At 43.0% G+C, this 21,871-nt stretch overlaps 1 protein-coding gene across 1 annotated transcript in view; it reads right to left on the bottom strand.

The window, feature by feature from the left end:
• Window positions 1-21,871, bottom strand: part of KIF5C (kinesin family member 5C) — a 151,010-nt gene that overhangs the window by 32,943 nt on the left and 96,196 nt on the right. Inside the window, exon 11 of the mRNA XM_036859061.1 lies at window positions 8,991-9,139. Within this exon, the coding sequence (XP_036714956.1) occupies window positions 8,991-9,139 (149 nt within the window). The remainder of the gene's footprint in view (window positions 1-8,990; window positions 9,140-21,871) is intronic.

Genomic DNA, 21,871 nt, shown 5'->3' with positions numbered 1-21,871 from the left:
AGAGTATATACTAAAACTTGAAAGCCCTCCTTCACCTCTACCTCCCAACTCTGTTCCTTCTCTAGAGAATTTCACCACTAACACTTTGGTAAATGTCCTTCCCCCACTTGGATCATGACTGTATCTCTAATTTTTCAATCCTAGCTTCTGAAATTTGTGAACAGGGCAATCCAGTGCAGTATGAATTGATCTTCCAGCTAAAGCATAATGAAGATGAAATTCTTAACTGCACTAGACCAGAAACCAGCCAGAATATAGTCATACTGTCCACAGGCCAATTCAGCCCAAGTCCAGAGGTAAGATACAAAAACATCTGAAAAGGACATATTCCCTGCATTCTTTGTTTCCAAACGGCCACAGAGGCAGTGATATCGTGAGGTTGGGGTGAGCTAAGGAGTTGCCCAGTGCGTATTTCCATTTGTCTGGGTGGGCGGGAGTCAGGGATGAATCCCACAACCTAGCAGTGGGTGACCTGCTCTAACCAAAAGTCACAGGTTTGACTACCCCTAAAGCTGCCCTCTTCTTCCACTGAGAAGTTATAGCATTACAAAGTTCCAGAGTTGTCCCAGTTTAGAGAGGTTCAACAAGCTAGCCGACGCTGCTCTGAGGCACCTGAAAGTGACCAGCAGACACTGCATAAACATAGTCTGTGCCAAAGCGGGACACTAAGCCACCCTGCACCTTCTACAGCTCTAGCTACTATCAAGCCATCTCCTGCTTAACCTCTTGTTTTTTGCAAAGGCGAGGAAATAACAATGCCTTTAACATAGCACTGTTCTGAAGATTAATTAAACTAGTATATGTAAAAAACACAAAAGTCCATCTCTTATCCCCTCCTCTTCCTGACGAACTGTCAACTTGTTAGGTTTTGCAGATAAAATATTATTTTTACTTATCCTGAGATTAGTGTTTCTGGGGTCTTCACAATACCTTTGGTAGTTAGAGCTCAGTTCCCCCCAAAAATACAATACAGCCATACGAGTGCCTTCAGGGTTTATTTATTTATTTTTATTTTTAACATCTTTATTGGAGTATAATTGCTTTACAATGGTGTGTTAGTTTCTGCTTTATAACAAAGTGAATCAGTTATACATATACATATATCCCCATATCTCTTCCCTCTTGCGTCTCCCTCCCTCCCTCCCTCCCTATCCCACCCCTCTAGGTGTTCACAAAGCACCTAGCTGATCTCCCTGTGCTATGCGGCTGCTTCCCACTTGGGTTTATTTTTATTATTATGAAAACAATATTTGGGTTTATTTTTATTATTATGAAAACAATATTTGGGTTTATTTTTATTATTATGAAAACAATATTTGGGTTTATTTTTATTATTATGAAAACAATATTTGGGTTTATTTTTATTATTATGAAAACAATATTTGGGTTTATTTTTATTATTATGAAAACAATATTTGGGTTTATTTTTATTATTATGAAAACAATATTTGGGTTTATTTTTATTATTATGAAAACAATATTTGAAACCTATAGCAGGTTTTCTGGTTTCCCTTGAACAATTCTCTGAATCGAAGCATCAACATGTCCCCCACAAATCTACATCTAAACAGCGAGCCCATCCCAGTTTTTATTCTAAAGGTCAGGCAGTCAGGATTATTTTTTCAGCAGCCGTTCAGGCCGAGAAGAACAAAGCAGCAACACGCAGGAACGAAAGCAGAGGGTGTCTGGGGGAGAGCACAGCTCCTGCCCAGAGAGGAACCAAGAACAGGTTTTCCCAAACACCGCTGCCCTTCAAAGGACCGAGGAAATGACTTCCAGAAGCGTCCCTGGTAACTACACTGTCCAGCTCACAAACACGTCTGGGGATTGTAAATTCCCAGCACTATGCAGGACCTGACACCAGGCAATCTGTCTCCATGGCAATCTCACAGCATTAATGGAGAATATTCCCTGCAATGCAGTGGATGGGGTCTCCGGAGAAGCCCCCATGAGGTGATTACGGACTAACTGACTGTAACACAGAAGACAGCTGCAAACAAACCCTGGAGAAATAATGCCCTAAAATCTGGAGGTAGGAGAACAAGAAAAGGATCACAAATGAAGATTAGCATCTATTTTTATTTTTATTCTCCTTTGCATGAATAGCAAATTTCTCTTAGTTTATCCCTTGAGGATTTATACCTGCTGTCTGTAAGGAAAGAGCTTATAATATTGTAAAGCATCTGATATTTTAGAATGAAAACTCCACCTCCCACCCCCGCAAGAAACATTTCCCTTTTTTACATAAGCATTCTGGCATTTCCTAATTTCCTATTGTCAGATGTAATTACCTTTAAGGACTAAAACGATTTGTGTGTACACAGGAGCATTCAGTTGGAGCATACCTATAAGGTTTGCAGAGCACTTTAATTATAAAATGAAAACCCCCCAGAGGGCATAAATAACATTTCCACAAAAAGTAGAAATCCATCAACTGCAATAAACAAGAATGACAGACTAATCAAAAATTCTTGTTAGTGCTATTAGTTAAAAAATGCTAAAACAGGCTTTTTGGGGTTTTGTTTTTTCAAAAAAAAAAAAAGAAAGAAAGAAAACCATTAGACTGCCAGTAATTCATTAAAATTTCACACATGAAGTAGCAACAAGCCAGTTATCCTTTTCATAAGTTGAGTCCCTAAAGCCTCTGGAGAACATAGTAAGGTAATTGGCTTCTCTCTGCAGCTCCAGGGCAAAGATTGGCTGGTCACTCACAGCTTCCGCCAGAAACCAGATCAGATCTGGCAAAGGAGGCACTTTCTTTTAATACCAATTAAACAGGCCCAGTGGCAGACCTAATGGCAGGTAATTTCTATATCAAAGAAACGAAAAGGAAATCTTTAAGTTGCCAGATGGGTAAGAGCAGCTGGATACAAGATGTCATTATATAAATGGGAGGTTTAAAAAAAATCATTCCTTTATGGGATTATTTTGCACTCAAATAGCATCTTTTACCGTATTTCCTCAAAATATTGTAAGAAGCTTAAGACATTCTCTAAGCCTTTCTGCAGTAATTTTCTAATAAACTGGTCACCCAGGACTCTGCATCCTCTTTACACTCTTCTTAAACAGGCCACACGATTCTCCTAGCGATCAGTATTTCTATTAGTGTTTCGTTGTGCTCTCAAAAGAAGGAAGAGGGCCTAACAAATTAGAGCTCTCAAACGAAATGCTAACTTCTGAAGTTCTACAATAATCATGAGTCTGAGAGGGGGGCCAGCATCTTCTACATATTTAATGCCAGAAAAGCAAATTGTGTCCCAACTACGGAGGCTGCACAGTTCCACGGAGCCCCCATCAGCCTTGAGGTTACAGATTTAGCTACTTAGGGAACCAAGCCTGCTGGCCTGGCAGGTTTTAAATCTGGAGAACAAATCTGCTCTAGAGATTGCTGATTTTTCCACACCTTCTCAGATTGGGATGAAATAATTTCTTTGCATGACTTCAGCAGATGGGGTAAATCTACATCCACTCTGTTAGAAAATATTATATTATGCAAGAGATGCTGCAGATATGCAGTTTCATCAGGTCATTTCCCTGCACTTCTGACACCTGGATATCCAGGGCCTCTTTTTCTGACTTAAGCCCTTGTAAAAAGTTATCATTTTTTTTAAAGAACAAAATTCAAAAAAGTACCAGAGAAGAGGGCATGTGTAAAGACTGACCTGGCAGAGACTGGGAACTATGGACTCAACCCCCCTCGAAGCATCATGCCCCTGGGCCTTCAGCCCTCCTTCCCCATCCTCTTGTCTAGAGTCTTCTTGATGGATTGAGGAGGAGGGGGCAGCGGTGAAGTGGAAGCTGAACTACCTAAATCTATCCCCACTTACAGGATGGTTCGAATCCTTTCTGTACATACAATCAACAAGCAACAGAGCTGGAAAAAAAGAAAGATCCTATTTCTGACAGCTGCCCACTCCCTCTATCTGTCCTTAAACAAGCAGGCTGAACAAATTTCCATGAGGCTAAAGTTGCCAACAGAGCCTCCAGATTTCCAGAAAGACTGCCCATCGATTTTAGCCCACAAGATGTCACTAGGAGATTGTGGTGGACATGTGTTGTTTTTCAGACACTCAACACCCATTCTCACAACAGCACCTTGACTGCCTTGTGAGGAATTACCCCCTCCAGTGCATGTAGTCTTGGTCAGACAACACATCAGCGTGTCCTGTCCTTCCCCAGACAAAGCACACCACCCAGCGCAGTATCCTCCGTCTCTCCAGGGCCTCTGGGTCTCCAACGCACGAGACAAGGATGGAAACACGTTTAGAGGGGATCCACTCCAGGTGTGGTCCCTTATAAGCCCAGTTCCTCAGCTGTTCTTTTGGTTCTGTGAGTCACTCATAGCCTTTTTTTTTAATTGAAGAATAGCTGATTTACAAAGTTGTGTTAGTTTCAGGCATACACCAAAGTGATTCAGTTATACATACACGTCTATTCTTTTTCAGATTCTTTTCCGTTATAGGTTATTACAAGATACTGAATGTAGTTCCCTGCTTTCTCTTTTTGTTTAAGCTGGCAGGACCTTCACTGGCCCAGTGGGGAATGGGGCCAGGAGAGTGGAGGGTTCTCCCCACTCCTGCTTTGTAAAAACAAGGCGTGACCCCCCCCCCTTAAGCTCCCACGCACATGCCCTGGGCCATGCTGCCTGAATGGCAGTGGCAGAAATGAATTAAGGTTTGGTGTGGTATGTGCATTACTACGAGTCCCAGGCCATGTTCTGAGAATCAATGTTCTACTACACCCAGTGGAGAAAACCACCAAGCTCGCATCGGAAGTAGCCCATTAAGCTATAAGAATATAGGTGGGGATGGGGTGAGGACCAGCCTATAGGCACGTAATAGGATAGTATTTCATGGCTTTTGAATGACTTTGGGCAGGGAATGCTCTCTCCTGTGGCCAACTGTATCAGACGTACCGCTCTTCACTTATTTACAGTACCTGCCTGGGCCCAACTGGCCGCTGAGACATCACATTATTTTGCCTTTCCTACTCCGTTGTATTCCTACTTCATTCTGTATAACAGCAAACAGGCAAAAGCACAGGCGTGCACACGTATGCATGCTTTTCCCTGCTACACCCCTCCTCTCCTACTCTCCTACCGCTGGAGTGGAGCAGCCAAGTTTTTAAATTATAAACACTGTGCAAGGAAAGGAATCTCTTTCCCAAGGGAGGTGCACACAGCTGACAACGCTCCTTTATCACGTTCTGACTGCAACCTGGGAATATCCATGCGTAGCCGTCACCGCAGTGAACTCAGCGGCTGCCCTCCCACAAGTTTAGAACCAATGTGCGTACCAAATTTCAAAAGAAAGTTGGAAATATCCTGCCACTTGGGTTTTAGTGGAGGGCACTGCCTCTTCTCTCCACTCCACCTCTCAAAATCCCTGCTCTCTAGTTGACACATCCCGGCCGTGCCCTCGTGACCATGAGGAATCAGGGTGCACGGGACACCACGGAAGGAATTCCAGTCCCTCCTTTTCACACTCATCTCCGTGGCCTAAACACAAACCACCAGGGCTGCACGCAGGCTGCACCCACAAGGGAAAGAGAATGAATTCAGGAGTCAAGTGCCCTGTGGAGTCACCTTGAGCGAGTCTCCTATCCTGCCTCAAGGGCTGCTGGAGGATTAAACGCCTAGTCTCGGAACAGGACAGAAAGCCTCCGGGTTTTGTTGGATGTGCAGTTAATCCTTAAAATAGTCCTTCACTCATACCTGGTCAAAGGACCACTCCACCATGCCTCCCCCCGTCTTCTTTCCTGCCTGACATTTTTATACCACTACAGTAGGTTCTCTACATCTGAAAACTTTTGCTTCCAGAAAAAAAAAAAGTGTTAGCTTTCCGGACAGGAGAGCTCCATGGATCTCCCTACTCTTAATCACTCAGTGATTACATGGTAATGGTGGGCGTGAGTGGAGGGGTCTCTCAAGACCCTCCCTCTTCTCTTCCCTCTCCTCTCTTCAGGAGTCTATAGAGGACCTCACCCCTACCTATGCCTTCAATTACCTCCAAAAGATCCATGGCAGCTCCGCTGAGCTCCAGACCTAACTTCTTACTTGGCATATTCACCTGAATGTTGCATGGGCACCTCAAACTCCCCTCCTCACCTCCCTTGTCTCCCTTCTGGTTCTCCTGTGTTTCTTGTCTCAGTGAGCAGTTCTGCCCTCCATCCAACTCAGCAAGCTAGAAAACTTGACACTCTCTCTCCCTACAGCCTACTCCTCGCCAAGCCCTGCTGATTTCACCTCCTAAATACGTCTCCGGTCCATCCATCTCTCTCCCTTTCCACTGCCCCGTCTCTCAATTCAACGACTATAATCTCATCCCTGGAAGACCACCCCGGGTCCTAGCCCTCCTCCCACGCCCTCCAGCCCATCCTCCAACACAACCAATGGATCTTCAAAAATGCAAATCTCATCATACGATCTGCAGCTGAGTATCCTTGAATGGCTTCTCACTGCTTCCAAGATAATGACCAAAATCCTGAACAAGGACTACATAGCCCGGTACGGGCCTGTCTGTCCCTCTCACCCATCTCAGCCGGTCTCGCCCACCCCCAGATCTCCACACTGGCCTTCGCGGTCCCGCCCCTCAGGGTCATTGTAAACCTGGCTCCTCCCACCCTACCCGCACTTCCACCCTCACCTATTTTGCTCAGCTAACTGCTCTGTTTCTCTCAGATCTTATTCCCTAGGTCACTTATTGGGGGAAATCTTTGCTGACTTGAGTCAAGCTCAGGGCCCTCTGCTGTAATAACTCTTAGCACCTTATACTTTCCTTTCTTGATGAACAGCACAGACTAGCATCACACGGTTATTCATCGCGGTTGGAGCCTATCTCCCCCACCAGCCTGTAAGCTCAGTGAGGGCAGAGACCATGACTGACCACTCACCCTTTAATCTCCGGCACTGCATTAAACACATGCTTACTTAACAGACATTTATGAAAGTCTATCACGTGTCAGAAACCATACATTAGTTCTCCTGAATTATGTAAGTTAAGGGCTTAGGTAGGATCTCACCCTATAGGGCATGGAAAACAGTAAATTTCTGAGTGGATCTGCAAGGTGGGACAAAGAATTAAAATGATGCCAAGTGAACAGTCCAAGAGCAGGGGGGAGTGCCCAAAAGAGATGCAAGGCATGAGCGTGGGTTAGGCAAACAGGGCAGTGGGCAGACCCCAGAGGACAGCTGACTGAGGGATGGAGAACTGGAGGGTTGGAGCTTGGCAAAGGACAGGAAAGAAAAGAAAAAAACAAGGTTAGTTGCCCACACCACAGTGTTTCTAAGGCCAGTTCCCCCTCCCCTTGTCAAAAGGCTTTACTGAATGTTCCAGTTGCCCAGCAGAGAAGTGACCCAAGAGAATCCCAGAAATAGAACAAAATTTCATACAGCCACTCCCTGCCTTGCCAAGCACTCCTCCCCACTCTCCTACTCCTGCCAAATTGCAAGGAATCATCCACCAGCCGCAGGTGCTGAATTATTCAATAATTCTGGCAGCTTCAAAACACTTGTGCAGCTAGAAAATCTCCCCAAAAGAAAAGAATTGTGTTATTTAGGCTACTAGGTCATTTCTTGAACCTCTCTTGAATCCTGGTTGGCCACGTAATTGTTTTTTCAATTGAACAGTAGCTCATGGACACCCCACCCTTCCTAGCAAAAACAGTGGCAAACACATAATCACAAGACGATCTGCTGCTAACTCTGCAGTTATAAGCAGGCAGATTACCTGCCAAACCTGCACAGCCGCCCCTAGGCTCCTGCACTTACCCAAGACTGAGATCTGATGCAGCACCTGAAATAAGTACCAAACGCGGCAGCAGAGAATCTGAAGAACAACCTCCAACTATCCACTATTCCCCTACACACACACCAAGCTGCCTTGTTTCAGTGAAAAACAAAAGGGGGACTTCTACCTTCTAACCTCCGTCACCAAGTGAAAACCATTAAAATAATCTGTCCGAGCCTGGATCTGGAAACCCTTCTTCAGCACCTCGCCCACAACCCACCCACCACTGCATGTCAGCCCTCTGAGATGTTTTCTTTGAGCAGAACAAACCAAAGAGAATGTTTCAGGGAAAAAGAAAAATGAGTCACGAAACAAGCCTTTAAGGCTCCATTTTAGGACAGAGTTTCTTCAGGAATCCTCTATTTCTGGCTCTGAGGAAGCAGAGCATGAAGATGAATTGGGCAAATAAAAATGCAAATATTTGCCAGCGGTGACTTTTAACCCCAAATCGATTATAAGACTCACATAGGAGAGAATGATATTTTTCATTTAATCAAAAGCAATCAGAGCCCCCAAAGTCTTGGGCACTGCCCTCTAAACCTCAAATATGGCTACCAGGGAGTGAATTACAGTAATAGATAGAGGCGCATCTCATTGCAAATAGATTAAGGGAACCTTGTAAACAGTCACTTGCCCACACTAAGAATGTATGTCAGGGGCTTCCCTGGTGGTGCAGTGGTTAAGAATCCGCCTGCCAATGCAGGGGACACGGGTTTGAGCCCTGGCCCGGGAAGGTCCCACATGCCGCGGAGCAACTAAGCCTGTGCACCACAACTACTGAAGCCTGCACTCTAGAGCCCATGCTCTGCAACAAGAGAAGCCACCGCAACGAGCAGCCCGCGCACTGCAATGAAGAGTAGCCCCCGCTCACCGCAACTAGAGAAAGTCCGTGGGCAGCAATGAAGACCCAATGCAGCCAAAAAATAAATTTAAAAAATTTAAAAAATTTTAAAAACCCTTCCCCCGAAAGCCATCGGGGAGTTTGGGTCAAAAAAAAAAGAATGTACGTCAGCCAAGTGATGGGGTGGGGGCGGGGATCAGTGCTAGGGAATAAGACAACATCTGCTTGTTCACATGGGTGGTTGCAAGGCAGGACCAAGCTCCACCATCATCCACTCTTTCCCAAGTGCCCCAGGATGCCAACAGTTGTAGGGGCAAAAATGCACACGCTCATGCCTCATTCTTCCTCTCATTCTTCCTTACCATTTCTCCACCTGTTTAGCTCCATCTCCAGATGCTGGAGAACATTCTTCAAAGTCTTGTTTTTCTCTTTCTCTTTTTCATATTTCTTCTTCCATTCTTCTGCTGTCAGCTCCAGGTTCACAGAGACTGTATTCTTGATGGTCTTAGCCCTGGGGTGAAAAATATAAGGGAAAAATTCTGAGCATAGCTATTAGCATTTGCTAAATCATGAATATAATGAAGCCTCAAATTCCGTTCACGCCAGAAGATTGGGACTTGGGGAGCAGGAGGGATCCTGGAACTTTTACCTATCACCCTCCTAGCTGTATTAATGGCACCACTATTCCTAAGGCTCTAAACTCACCTTTTCGTTTTTATTTCTCCTTTACTTCCTGCCAGTCTCTAGATCCAGTGGGATTTTCTTTCTTTCTTTTTTTTTTAAATGAATTTATTTATTTATTTATGGCTACGTTGGGTCTTCGTTGCTGTGCACGGGCTTTCTCTAGTTGTGGCGAGCGGGGGCTACTCTTCGTTGCGGTGCGCGGGCTTCTCATTGCAGTGGTTTCTCTTGTTGAGGAGCATGGGCTCTAGGTACGCGGGCTCAGTAGTTGTGGCACACGGGCTTAGTTGCTCCGCGGCATGTGGGATCTTCCCGGACCAGGGCTCGAACCCGTGTCCCCTGCATTGGCAGGCGGATTCTTAACCACTGCGCCACCAGGGAAGCCCCAGGATTTTCATTCAAATTATCTCTTGGGGTCTTTCTCTATTCCCTCTGCCACCACCGTGGTCTATGTTCTCAGTAACAACTTACAGCCTTTTTCAAACATTCAGCATCCTCCTTTAAGCATCTTACATACCACTGCCAGATTCATCTGCCCAAGTAGAACTTCCTTTCAATTCAATTAACTATGAAACACTGGGGATATACCAAGACAAACGAGACAAGGTCTCTGGCCTTGGAGCTTACAGTTTCTCATACCAATAAATATACAGACAAATCAGCTGTTTCTCTTACTCACATTTGGTACCTAGAATCATCCCTGATGTGTTTAACACAAGCCAACACATGACACTCGAGACAGATGGGTCACTTTACAAACTCAGCCTGGCCAGGTGAGACCATGGCTCCCTGCCGGGCACATCCTTCCCCACCACCCAGGCACTGTCACCAAGTACGAGTGGAGGGCCCACTTTTCTCAAGAAAAGTCAGAAATTAAGATTTTTATTTGTATCTCCCAGTTTAAGACAATTCTTCAGAATGATGTGTGGGACAAACAAACATGTCTAATGGCCACCATTTTGCCACCTGGGGTATAAGAGATGGAGTGGCCTCCTAGGATGGATGGCCGGGGGGGGCAGTGTGATGCCACAGTGGATTTTTGGACAGCAACTCAAGGGAGCAAGAGGTGAGAGCTAAGGCACTGGGAGCTCCAGCCGCTAATGAAAACCAAATACATGATTCACTGACTTACGCACAAAAATGAACACATAAGCAGACTTGTCCAATTAAAAAGTAAATTGACGGAGGGAGATGCAAGAGGGAAGAGGTATGGGGACAAATGTATATGTATTACTGATTCACTTTGTTATAAAGCAGAAACTAACACATCATTGTAAAGCAATTATACTCCAATAAAGATGTTAAGATGTCAAAAAAAAAAAAGTAAATTGATGATGGCAGAATTCCACTTATTGCATACTTCTGAAGAAGTAAAAACTTCATTTAAAAATATGTGATATCCTGTTTTATTTGCTATTGACTTTTTCATTTTAAACTCCCACCCGTTCTTGTCCTGTCACATTTGCCGGCACTATCTGATGTGTGATTCGGGTTAATTACTGTTGTCATGAAATGACATTTTGGACATGATTTCCATTTCAGTGAAAGAAATTCAGCAGTCCTCACCAGTGCTGCAGACGTCATTCCAAAAATTAATTCCTAAAGCAGACAACTAAATAACCCAACTGTCAAAAGAGGAGTTAAATGATTTCAATGTAATCATTTCAGTGTATTACTCCCTCACTCACTGTAGCTTAAGGCTCCTGTCCCCAGAAGTGCTTCAACTCTAATTTTTCAAATAACAGCAATCTTATTGCTACTTTAAAGTTTATGCCAATTTGACACTTTCACCTCACCTTCTAACATCCTCAGGCAGTGTCGTGGGTGTTTCTCAGATACAAGCACAAACACTGCAGCATCCATTATCAACTTAGTTTAGTAAGAAAGTGAACAGTAACCTATGGCTGAAATGCTTGTGGACATTTAAGGGTATACTTTGAGGCTACTAATCTTTTTTTTTTACATGATTTCTTCCTTCCTTCCTTCCTTCCTTCCTTCCTTCCTTCCTTCCTTCCTCCCTCCCTCCCTCCCTCCCTCCCTTTATTTCTGCGTTGGGTCTTTGTTGCTGCGCACGGGCTTTCTCTAGCCGTGGCGAGCAGGGGTTACTCTTCGTTGAGGTGCACAGGCTTCTCACTGCGGTGGCTTCTCTTGTTGTGGAGCATGGGATCCAGGTGCGCGGGCTTCAGTAGTTGCGGCACGCGGGCTCAGTAGTTGTGGCTTGCGGGATCTAGAGCGCAGGCTCAGTAGTTGTGGCGCACGGGCTTAGTTGCTTCGCGGCATGTGGGATCTTCCCGGACCAGGGCTCGAGCCTGTGTCCCCTGCATTGGCAGGCAGATTCTTAACCACTGCGCAACCAGGGAAGTCCAAGGCTACTAATCTTACTTTTTACATCATAAAGAGTCTCTTGATTTCCAGTGATACTAGAAAGAGAAGAGTAGAGCCTTTATGCTATGCTCAGGCAGGTTTAGCCAGAAGTCCAATTTTGTGAGCGGACCCAACAAGGTTATCCCTCGTATAGCTGAACCTCATTCTCAAAGTTCTTTTAAGTTGTTGAGAAAATTCTTTTTCTCCCACTTCTGTAGTAATCTGAGTCCTGGCAAGAGATAGTCTACTCAAATTGGGAAGAGTTTAAAAAAGGTATGGGAAGGATGATGGGAAATAACAAGGGATAATGGGTACCCCACATTAGTGATGGGGGTGCCGTTACCACCCTTAGGCTAAAGGGGTCCTAGAGGGAGAGAGTTATAAGAAGAAGGCTGTCCATACTCACAGATACAGAGAACGAACTAGTGGTTACCAGTGGGGAGAGGGAAGCAGGGAGGGGCAAGATAGGGGTAGGGGATTAAGAGGTACAAACCACAATGCATAAAATAAATAAGCTACAAGGATATATTGTATAGCACAGGGAATATAGCCCATATTTTATAATAACTATAAATGGAGTATAGCCTTTAAAAATTGTGAATCACTGTATTGTACACCTGTAATTATATAATATTGTACATCAACAATACTTCAATTTTTAAAAAAGAGAACAGATTAAAAAAAATTTTTAACCCTTAAAAAAAAGAAGGCTTCCCAGTAGAAGCTGTAACAGCCTTTGGTCTAAGAACACAGCCAACCCAAAGTGACCCTTCAGGGAAGGAGTCAAGAAGTTAATACCCTGACCTCACTCTCTTCTCTCCTTATGACTGCCTGCCCATGTTCCTTCCCCATTGGTGGAACCTAAACGGGAGCCAGAGGCAAGGGAGCCCATTGTAGTTGTCCAGACTGGTCAATGTCCCAGGGCACAGAGCAGAGCAGAGATGGTACAGAAGCAATCCGGAGGAGCAGATGGAAGCTATACAACCCAACTCCCATTTGGAACTGAGAACAATGGTGGGAAACCATGTCTCCTGCTGCTGTCCTAGACAGACTCCACTCAGTCCCAAATGAGGCAGAAACATCATGCCTCTCCATCCACTAAAGGTAGAACATGAAGAAATCAGCTAACACTGACTGGGAGAGAGATTAATTATCCCAAAAGTGTTCGACAGATTTAAAATAATATGAAATAAAATCTCAGGAGTTTTGCATGTGTCTATAGAAATTGACAACCCGATTCTAAGATTTATAATAAAAATAAAGAGGGCCAAGAATAGCAAAGACAGTTTTGAAGGACAAAGCTAGAGGATGGAATATCAACACATTATAAAGCCACAGTAATTAAAACTGATTAAATAGTCCAGAAACTTTAGAATAGAAACAGAATAGATTATCCAGAAACAGACACTCGGCTATGTAGCCATTTGATTTACAACAAAGGTGCGCATATAGCACAGAGGGAAGGGATGGTCCTTTCAGTACATGGTGCTGAGGCGGGGGTGGAGGTGACGATCTTTATCGACTCCCCCAATAACATATAAAAAATTCTATTACAGATGAATCATATGCATAAATGTGAAAGGTAAAACAATAAAGCTGCTAGGAGAAAACAGGAGAGTATCTTTAAGACCTTGGGGTAGGCAAAGATTAATTTCTTAAATAGAATAGAAAGAAAAGATAAATTTGACTTCATAAAAATTTAAAACCCTCTCTTCATTAAAAGTCACCATTAAAAGAATTAAAACATAAGCTGCAAAGTGAGAGAAGATATAAACAATCCATATATCTGCCAAAGGACTTATCCAGAATAATCCCTATAAATCAATCAGAAAAAAGCAGACAACCGGTGAAAACACTGAGCAAAGATCTGAATAGGAACTTCACAAAAGAAGTGCCAATAAATACCACCCACAAAGGGTGCCAAACAACATTAGCCTTCAGGGAAATGCAAAATAAAATGACAATAAGATACTTTTACACACCCAATAGGATGGTTAAAAAATTTTAAACTGATAATACCAAGTGTTGGTGAGGATGTGCAGTGACTATAATAATCAATTGCTACTAGAGGGAGTATAAGCTATTCTAATCATTTTAGAAGACTCTTTGGTACTATCTATTAAAACTAAATATCTTATATCCTCTGAGCTAGCAATTCCACTCATAGGTATATAACCGACAGAAACGAGGACATATGTTCACCTAAAGACATGACAACCAATGTCATAGCAACTTCATTTATAATAGCCACAAGATGAAAACAATCCAAATAACCATCAACAGTAGAATGGATACATACATGTTATATTCATACAACAAAATAGTATATAACTATGAAAACTAAACTACTCCTACACCTAACAATGTAGTGTACTTCAAAGATACAATGTTGCATAAAAGAAGCCAGATACAAAATAATACTGCATGTTTTTATTTGTATCAAGTTCAAAGACAGCAAACAGTAATCTAAGTTGACAGAAGTCAGGATGACACTTACCCTTGAGAGTTGGGTACTGACTGGGAGGGTTCAAAGAGAGGCTTCTAAGATGCCAGGTGGTGGTTACATGTGAATATACATGTATATTTAAATTTTTACCAAGTTGCATACTTAAATGTATTTTACTATATGTATGTTATATTCAACAAAAATAAGTTAAGAAAAATAACTGATGTGGAAAGAAATCAAGTCAGATACAAGAATTTCTAGATTGTGGAAGAAACAAGAGTTACTAAGAGAGATACTGAACTTCTGTGCCGGGAGTTATTTCTTTTTAATAGAACAAATATTCTCCTATCTAGGAGGTTGAAACCAACCTTGCAAAATGGAATAAAGAGTGTCTTGGTCCCTTGCTCCCACAAGAGACCTAGAATAAAAGGATGTTGAACATCTATAATCTCTTTTTGCTTCTTACCATGAACTTTAGGAAAATCTACAGAGTAAAAGGGCCTAATGATTAGGTTCTATCTAATTTTGCCGCCAGTGTGGATTAGCTAGTGGTCTGATGAGTTTTGTTTTGTTTTGTTTTGTTTTTTGCCTTGTTCACTGTAGAGCATGTCCAGGTGTCTTCCAGCTCTCATACTCTTCGCTCTTTTATTTTGGCATTCTCCACGTACGTGCTAGCTGTCAATCACGCTAAGCAGTGTTACATCTGGACCCTCTGTTCAAACACAGTGAAACGACATGGATCCTGGGCACTCAGGACACAGTGCCAGGACCCATGAGCATTTCCTGCTCAGCCTGGTTTCCAAAAGAATTTCAGGGAGCTAACAAGGAAACATAAAACTGATGGGAGAGCAGAAATTAAGAAATGCTCTTAAGGCAGGTTTTATCATTTTTTCTAGCTGAAGCTACATAGCAATAGCAATACCACCCAGCCCTATAGTTTTGGGACATCACCTCCTTGATACAGGAAAAAAAACCCAATAATCCATGGGAGTCTTACCATAGCCATGAATTTACTGCTCATTCATCATCTTTATGGGTCAATTTCACTGTGCTAACATATGATTAATCCAGTGTGACCTCATCACTCACAAAGGAGCACAGAAGTATCTTGGGTCTTCACTTTCAAAGATCCTCAGTTTGGTTTTTCAACCAGATCCCCTAAGCTGTATACAGAAATAAACGCCTGTTCCACAAGCTATGACCATAGCAGACACTGAGCAAAATCCTAACCAAAGGCTACTTAGGGGAAGAACCTGAATTAATATTAGGTTTACAACTTAATAGCAAGACCTACTTAGCAGGAATGAGCCAAATCTTAAAGGTACAATGATCAGGGTATCTGTTCTGCAGTTTTTCTTTGCTTCAGCTTGCTTTAGAGAGTTAAGCACCACTTAAATAATATGATCTAGGCCTGCACCAGATATAATATCTCTTCTACCCATAGGGAGGGAACCAGGATCCGGTTTTTAAAAGATCTCAAAGCTAATGAATGTTAACCATTTTTGGAGAAGGCAGACCAAGCACAGCAGACAGAGAGCAGAGGCCGCAGTACGTATTCCACCTAGATCTCCGTACAAAGACAGTTACGTCAGAAAAGGACACACTGACATATGCCACTGAAGGATGGAAAGAGGAAGACTCTGTCCTCTGTCCTTGTGTGTTCTGTTATGTTCTCCTCAGCACCTCTCACTTACTCTGTCACTGAACTTGCAGTTTACTTGTTCAGAACCACATGCCCAGCCTTCCAAGATTACTGATCATGTGCATTTCTACCACCTTCATTAAGCCCCCATATGTGATGACACCATTATTTGGCACTTGAATCAAACCCTTGTTGAAGAGGGGAAGTCGTAGAACCACTGGCTCACATCACTCTATGTCCTGTTAAATCCCATCCCCACCTATTTCCTGAATAATTGCCTATATTTGTACTTTCTGGCCAAGATCAGTTCTAAATGATATAGAAGCTACATACTGTTGGAGTTTCTTCAAATTACCTCGGCCTCCCCCGGAACAGCCAGGAAGATGTTTGTTCTTGGTACCTTCCTATCTCTTGTTTTCAGCATTTTCTTTCCCTCTCCAGGATAGTACTGGCATTTGAACAAGGAGCTCTAGACAAACCCACACCTTCAATGCATAGAATAAATCTGTAATGTATGATTCCACATGGTGAATGGTGTGCGTGAGAGAGAGACAAAGAGACTGAGATCCTCCCAATTTGGGGTGGAAGAGGGTAGCTGAGCACCCCTCTCTATCAGTCAGGGTTCTCCAGAGAAACAGAACCAACAGGAGAGAGAGAGAGAGAGAGATCTTATATATCTGATATCTTATATATCAGAGAGGATATCTATCTATCTATCTATCTATCTACCTATCTATTGAAATTGGCTCACTGGAAACTCAGGCAGAAATCGATGCTACAGTTTTGAGGCAGAATTTCTTCTCCAGAAAACCTCAGTTTTTGCTCTTAACGCCTTCATCTGATTGGATGAGGCTCACCTGTATTATGGAGGGTAATGTGCTTAAAGTCAACTGATGGTAGATGGTAACCACATCCACACAAAAAATTCATAGCAACACCTAGGTTAGTGTTTGATTAAATAATTGGCTACTACAGCCTAGTCAAGTTAACACATAAAACCATCACACCTTCTAATCTGCTCTGGGTCCTAGTTCCCATCTAAAACACCTAACCTTCTTCTGGACACATGACTGACACAAAGCACCTTCCCATTTCCTGGTAAGGCCATTTCCCTGCTCATGAGTCGGGGATGTAGGGAAGGAGAAATTAAAAGCTTTAAATTTTGTTGTTTGAAAAATTCTCATCTCCAGAGAAACATTAAGAAATGACCAGCTTGGATAAAGATTTGGCATCTGGTTAAACTAACTGTCATCCACAGCGTTTCCTCCTCCAAGAGCAAAAATTAACCCTATCGGTGTTTGGCAACAGGCCCTCCAACAGGGGGAGATTTGATTCTTTCTCCATCCTCTGTCAAACCTGCAGCCAAGCATCTCCCTTGGCCAAAGTGCTTGCTCTAGTCCTGCAGGGAACTTGTTCTTATGCTCTGGGGACATGCATTTTGCACACACACCACTCAGGCTCTGCCTAATCCAGCTGCCATTAAACCGAGCGTGAAATGGAACAATTTTTTTTTTCAAAAAGTGCATATCAGAAAAAGAAAAAAGAATATTACTTTTCCTAAACTATCCATTCTCCTTTCACATTTAACATATAAATAAAGCCTTTGAATTATTCATGCTGGATCAATCAAACTCTTGGTGTCAACAATGTGCTGATTCAGGCTTTTTCTAAACTGATTGGTCTGCCCCCTGGGGACTCACCTTTCCCTCATTACCATCACAAATCAAGGTACATTAAATAGGCTTCCATGATTGGGTGATTTGATAATTGATAACTGGGTGATTTTCATACTTCTAAAACGTAAAAATAACCTTTTTGAATAGTGCTATAAAAGCACTTTGGGGACTTCCCTGGTTTCGCAGTGGTTAAGAATCCGCCTGCCAATGCAGGTTCAAGCCCTGGTCCGGGAAGATCCCACATGCCGCGAAGCAACTAAGCCCGTGCGCCACGACTACTGAGCCTGCGCTCTAGAGCCCGCGAGCCACAGCTACTGAGCCCGTGTGCCACAACTACTGAAGCCCACGTGCCTAGAGCCCGTGCTCCGCAACAAGAGACACCGCTGCAATGAGCAGCCCGTGCACCGCAACAAAGAGTAGCCCCTGCTCACCACAACTAGAGAAAGCCTGAGCACAGCGATGAAGACCCAATGCAGCAAATAAATAAATAAATAAATAAATTTATTAAGGAAAAAAAAAAAAAGAACACATTACCTTTCCTCCAAAGGGTTCAGTATGCCTGACAGCACTTCATTAAAAAAAAAAAAAAAAAAAGTACTTTGGAAGAGTAATTAAAGACTAAAAAATGAAACTCTGGGAGCCAGATGAAAAAGAAAAATTAGTGAAACTGCTCTAATTTGAGTTCCCATCCCTTAAAGCAGGAAGTGTTCAGCTTCCTGACAGAGGACGGCTTTTTGACTCTCTGCTGCCCTCAGGCATCTGTACACTCTGTCATGTTTCTACTGCTTCAAAGAACCTACTACTGTTTTATTCAGAACATCAATACAGTATAGCCTAGCAACAAACATGGACTTTCTTCATGTCCTTGAAAGAACCACGGGGCAAGAACTAAGGAACTTCATGCTGCCCTTAGGTTTGCCCACCCCTGCAACAAGAATATCATGAACATTCGTTACACTGAATTTGGGAGATGCCCGGCAGTCTTTTCTGAGTTCATAGTGCTTAATCTCATTAGCTATCAGATACCATGTCTAATCTGATGTTCAGACTCATGTCTGCGTGTAATTGGGTTCAATGTGTGTAGTTAACAATAAAGCGGGTATTGATCCCACAGAGAAGTTAGATGTCTTTGAAGAATCCATTAACTAACTCGAAGACGGAGGAAAGGGAACAAAATTTCACACATTTCTAATGAAAGGCAGGAAAACAAACCAGATCTAAACCCAACCAAATTTCTGGACATAATGGTGTCATAGTTCAGCAACCGCTCTAATGTTCTAGGGATTCCTACATAATAAGCATTAGGTTCATCTGCTCATTCATTTTGATAACATTTGTCTGTTGACCACCTACTGTGTCCTAGTTGTCCTAGGTGCTTGTTGGGACAACTGAGGCTGGTAATAAACTACTCCTTGTCCTCATGAAGCCTAGGATCCAGATGACTCTGACTAAAGATTATAGACCAACCTATTTCATTTGAAAATATAATTGACATACTATTTATTTCCTGGAATCCTAAATTATCAGCAGGATTTCTTTCTTTTTTTTTTTAGTATGCATACTAAGGGTCTTTTTTTTTTTTTAATATTTATTTTATTTATTTATTTATTTTGGCTGCGCCGGGTCTCAGTTGTGGCATGCGGACTCTTAGTTGCAGCATGCGGGATCTAGTTCCCTGACCAGGGATGGAACCTGGGCCCCCTGCATTGGGAGCACAGAGTCTTACCCACTGGACCACCAGGGAAGTCCGAGGGTTTTTTTATTATTTATTTTTTTAACATCTTTATTGGAGTATAATTGCTTTACAATGTTGTGTTAGTTTCTGCTGTATAACAAAGTGGTGGTCACAAAGCACCAAGCTGATCTCCCTGTGCTATGCGGCTGCTTCCCACTAGCTATCTATTTTACATTTGGTAGTGTATATATGTCCATGCCACTCTCTCACTTCGTCCCAGCTTACCCTTCCCCTCCCCGTGTCCTCAAGTCCATTCTCTACATCTGTGTCTTTATTCCTGTCCTGCCCCTAGGTTCATTAGAACCTTTTTTTTTTTTTTTTTAGATTCCATATATATGTGTTAGTATACGGTATTTATTTTTCTCTTTCTGACTTACTTCAGTCTGTAAGACAGACTCTAGGTCCATGCACCTCACTACAAATAACTCAGTTTCATTTCTTTCGTTGTATATATGTGCCACATCATTTTTATCCATTCGTCTGTCGATGGACACTTAGGTTACTTCCACGCCCTGGCTATTGTAAACAGTGCTGCAATGAACATTGTGGTACATGACTCCTTTTGAATTATGGTTTTCTCAGGATATATGCCCAGTAGTGGGATTGCTGGGTCGTATGGTTTTTCTATTTTTAGTTTTTTAAGGAACCTCCATACTGTTCTCCATAGTGGCTGTATCAATTTACATTCCCACCAAGAGTGCAAGAGGGTTCCCTTTCTCCACACCCTCTCTAGCATTTATTGTTTGTAGATTTTTTGATGATGGCCATTCTGACCGGTGTGAGGTGATACCTCATTGTAGTTTTGATTTGCATTTCTCTAATGATTAGTGATGTTGAGCATCCTTTCATGTGTTTGTTGGCCATCTGTATATCTTCTTTGGAGAAATGTCTATTTAGGTCTTCTTCAGCAGGATTTCTTTAATCATTCATTCCAGAAATTTAATTCTACTCCTACTTCATTCAGTCCTGATTCTTATATTACACCCATATCCTTGTACATTATGTCACGTTCAGTCCAGTCCCATGCATGACCATGACTTTCCCAAGCCTGTTGAAAGATGGAGGAAAGGGGGAACTTGCAATCTCTGGACACCTTATTCTGTGCCAGCCCTTGTGCTACATAAAAACTGAAGCAACTCATTTTATCCTCCCAATAATTATCAGAAGTAGGTGTTATTATATTTCTTCCTATAGGCAAGGAGATTCAGGCTCCAAGAGAAGGAAATGAGAGAAAAAAATGGGTGAGAAGCAGAGCTTAGCTTCAAAGCTGGAGTAACTGACCCCAGAGGGCTGTGCTCATCAAGGTCCCCAATCAAGCAGCCCACATGGAAGAGGTTGTGGGTCAAATGATATAGTCTCGGCCCTATAACATCCTGCACATTTAGTTATTTACTGGCTGTGTGGTCTCAGGGGCAGGACGTAATGGCTTGGAGCCAAAGCCTCAATTTCATCCTCTGCACAAAGGGGAGAGATGCCTACCCAACAGAATTTCTATGAGGATTTTGACATGCCTGGCACACACTAGTTCCTTTAAAAAAGTGCTAGTGATGATGATACTGATGATGGCTTCACTGAGATCAGAAGAAAGAAAATCATCATTCAAACTTATACCTAAATCTCTTCCTATAGACAGTTGCAAATGCCTACCAACAGCAGCAGCCTTGAGACAGAGCCCATGCCCCAGGAAGACTCTGGCTTGCAAAGATTCAGATTATCTTTGCTTTGTGGATGAGAATTTTTTTTAAGAGATGTTCCCTTTATAAACGCATTCAGTGCTGGTTTCCTCAAACATGTCTTCAGAGGAAACTGTTAAAGCTCAAGTTTAAGAAACCAGGAGAGATGGGGCAGGCAGGATGATCACCACAGTACTCTATGTTTCCCATAAACAGATACAGGTTTACAGGTATTCCGTGACCCTTAAGAAAAAGTAGGTGTTATCCTACTGCAATCCATTGACCTAAGCATTTTGCTAATCAAGGAAGTGATCTGAGAGGAAGTAAAGGACCCAAATCTAATTTAAAAGATATATTAGTTCTACAACCGTTCAGTGTAATTATTATTTATTTAGACATCCCACAGGTGCCATGACTGGGTAATTCTATGTTCTGTTGAGGGTTCAGGAAATGACTGGGGTTTAATGCGGTTTAAACAAGCCGTAACAATCTCCCATTCAGAATGCCGACCACCATCTGGCCTTTCGCTAGGCATCTTAAACGATTTCTCAGGCATAACCACACAACACACTCCCAGGAGGAAGGCAGGGGGGGGAGTGCTCCGTGCATAAGGCAGCTGGAGCCCGCAGAGAACTGGTAACTTGTCTAAAGATCACACAGTGGTTTGAAGGGAATGACAGCAGTAGAATCCACAGCTCCCAACCCCAGGTTCAGGCTCAGCCCATTGAGCATGGAAGATGCTCAGATTGCCCCAAGCCACAGCACCCCAGCACTCTGGGAACTAGCACCTGAGGGAGCCATGCAGGGAGGATGGGGCTCAACACCTGAAACTGACAGACCATGACTGAAGATCAAGAAAGGAAGGGATGGGGGCTTCCCTAGTGGCGCAGTGGTTGAGAATCTGCCTGCCAATGCAGGGGACACGGGTTCGAGCCCTGGTCTGGGAAAGATCCCACATGCCGCGGAGCAACTGGGCCCGTGAGCCACAACTACTGAGCCTGCGCATCTGGAGCCTGTGCTCCGCAA

This window comes from Balaenoptera musculus, chromosome 7, assembly GCF_009873245.2.
Source record: "Balaenoptera musculus isolate JJ_BM4_2016_0621 chromosome 7, mBalMus1.pri.v3, whole genome shotgun sequence".
Taxonomy (NCBI): Eukaryota; Metazoa; Chordata; class Mammalia; order Artiodactyla; family Balaenopteridae; genus Balaenoptera; species Balaenoptera musculus.
The sequence above is the reverse complement of the archived record's forward strand: the minus strand, read 5'-3'. Positions and strand labels throughout refer to the sequence as shown.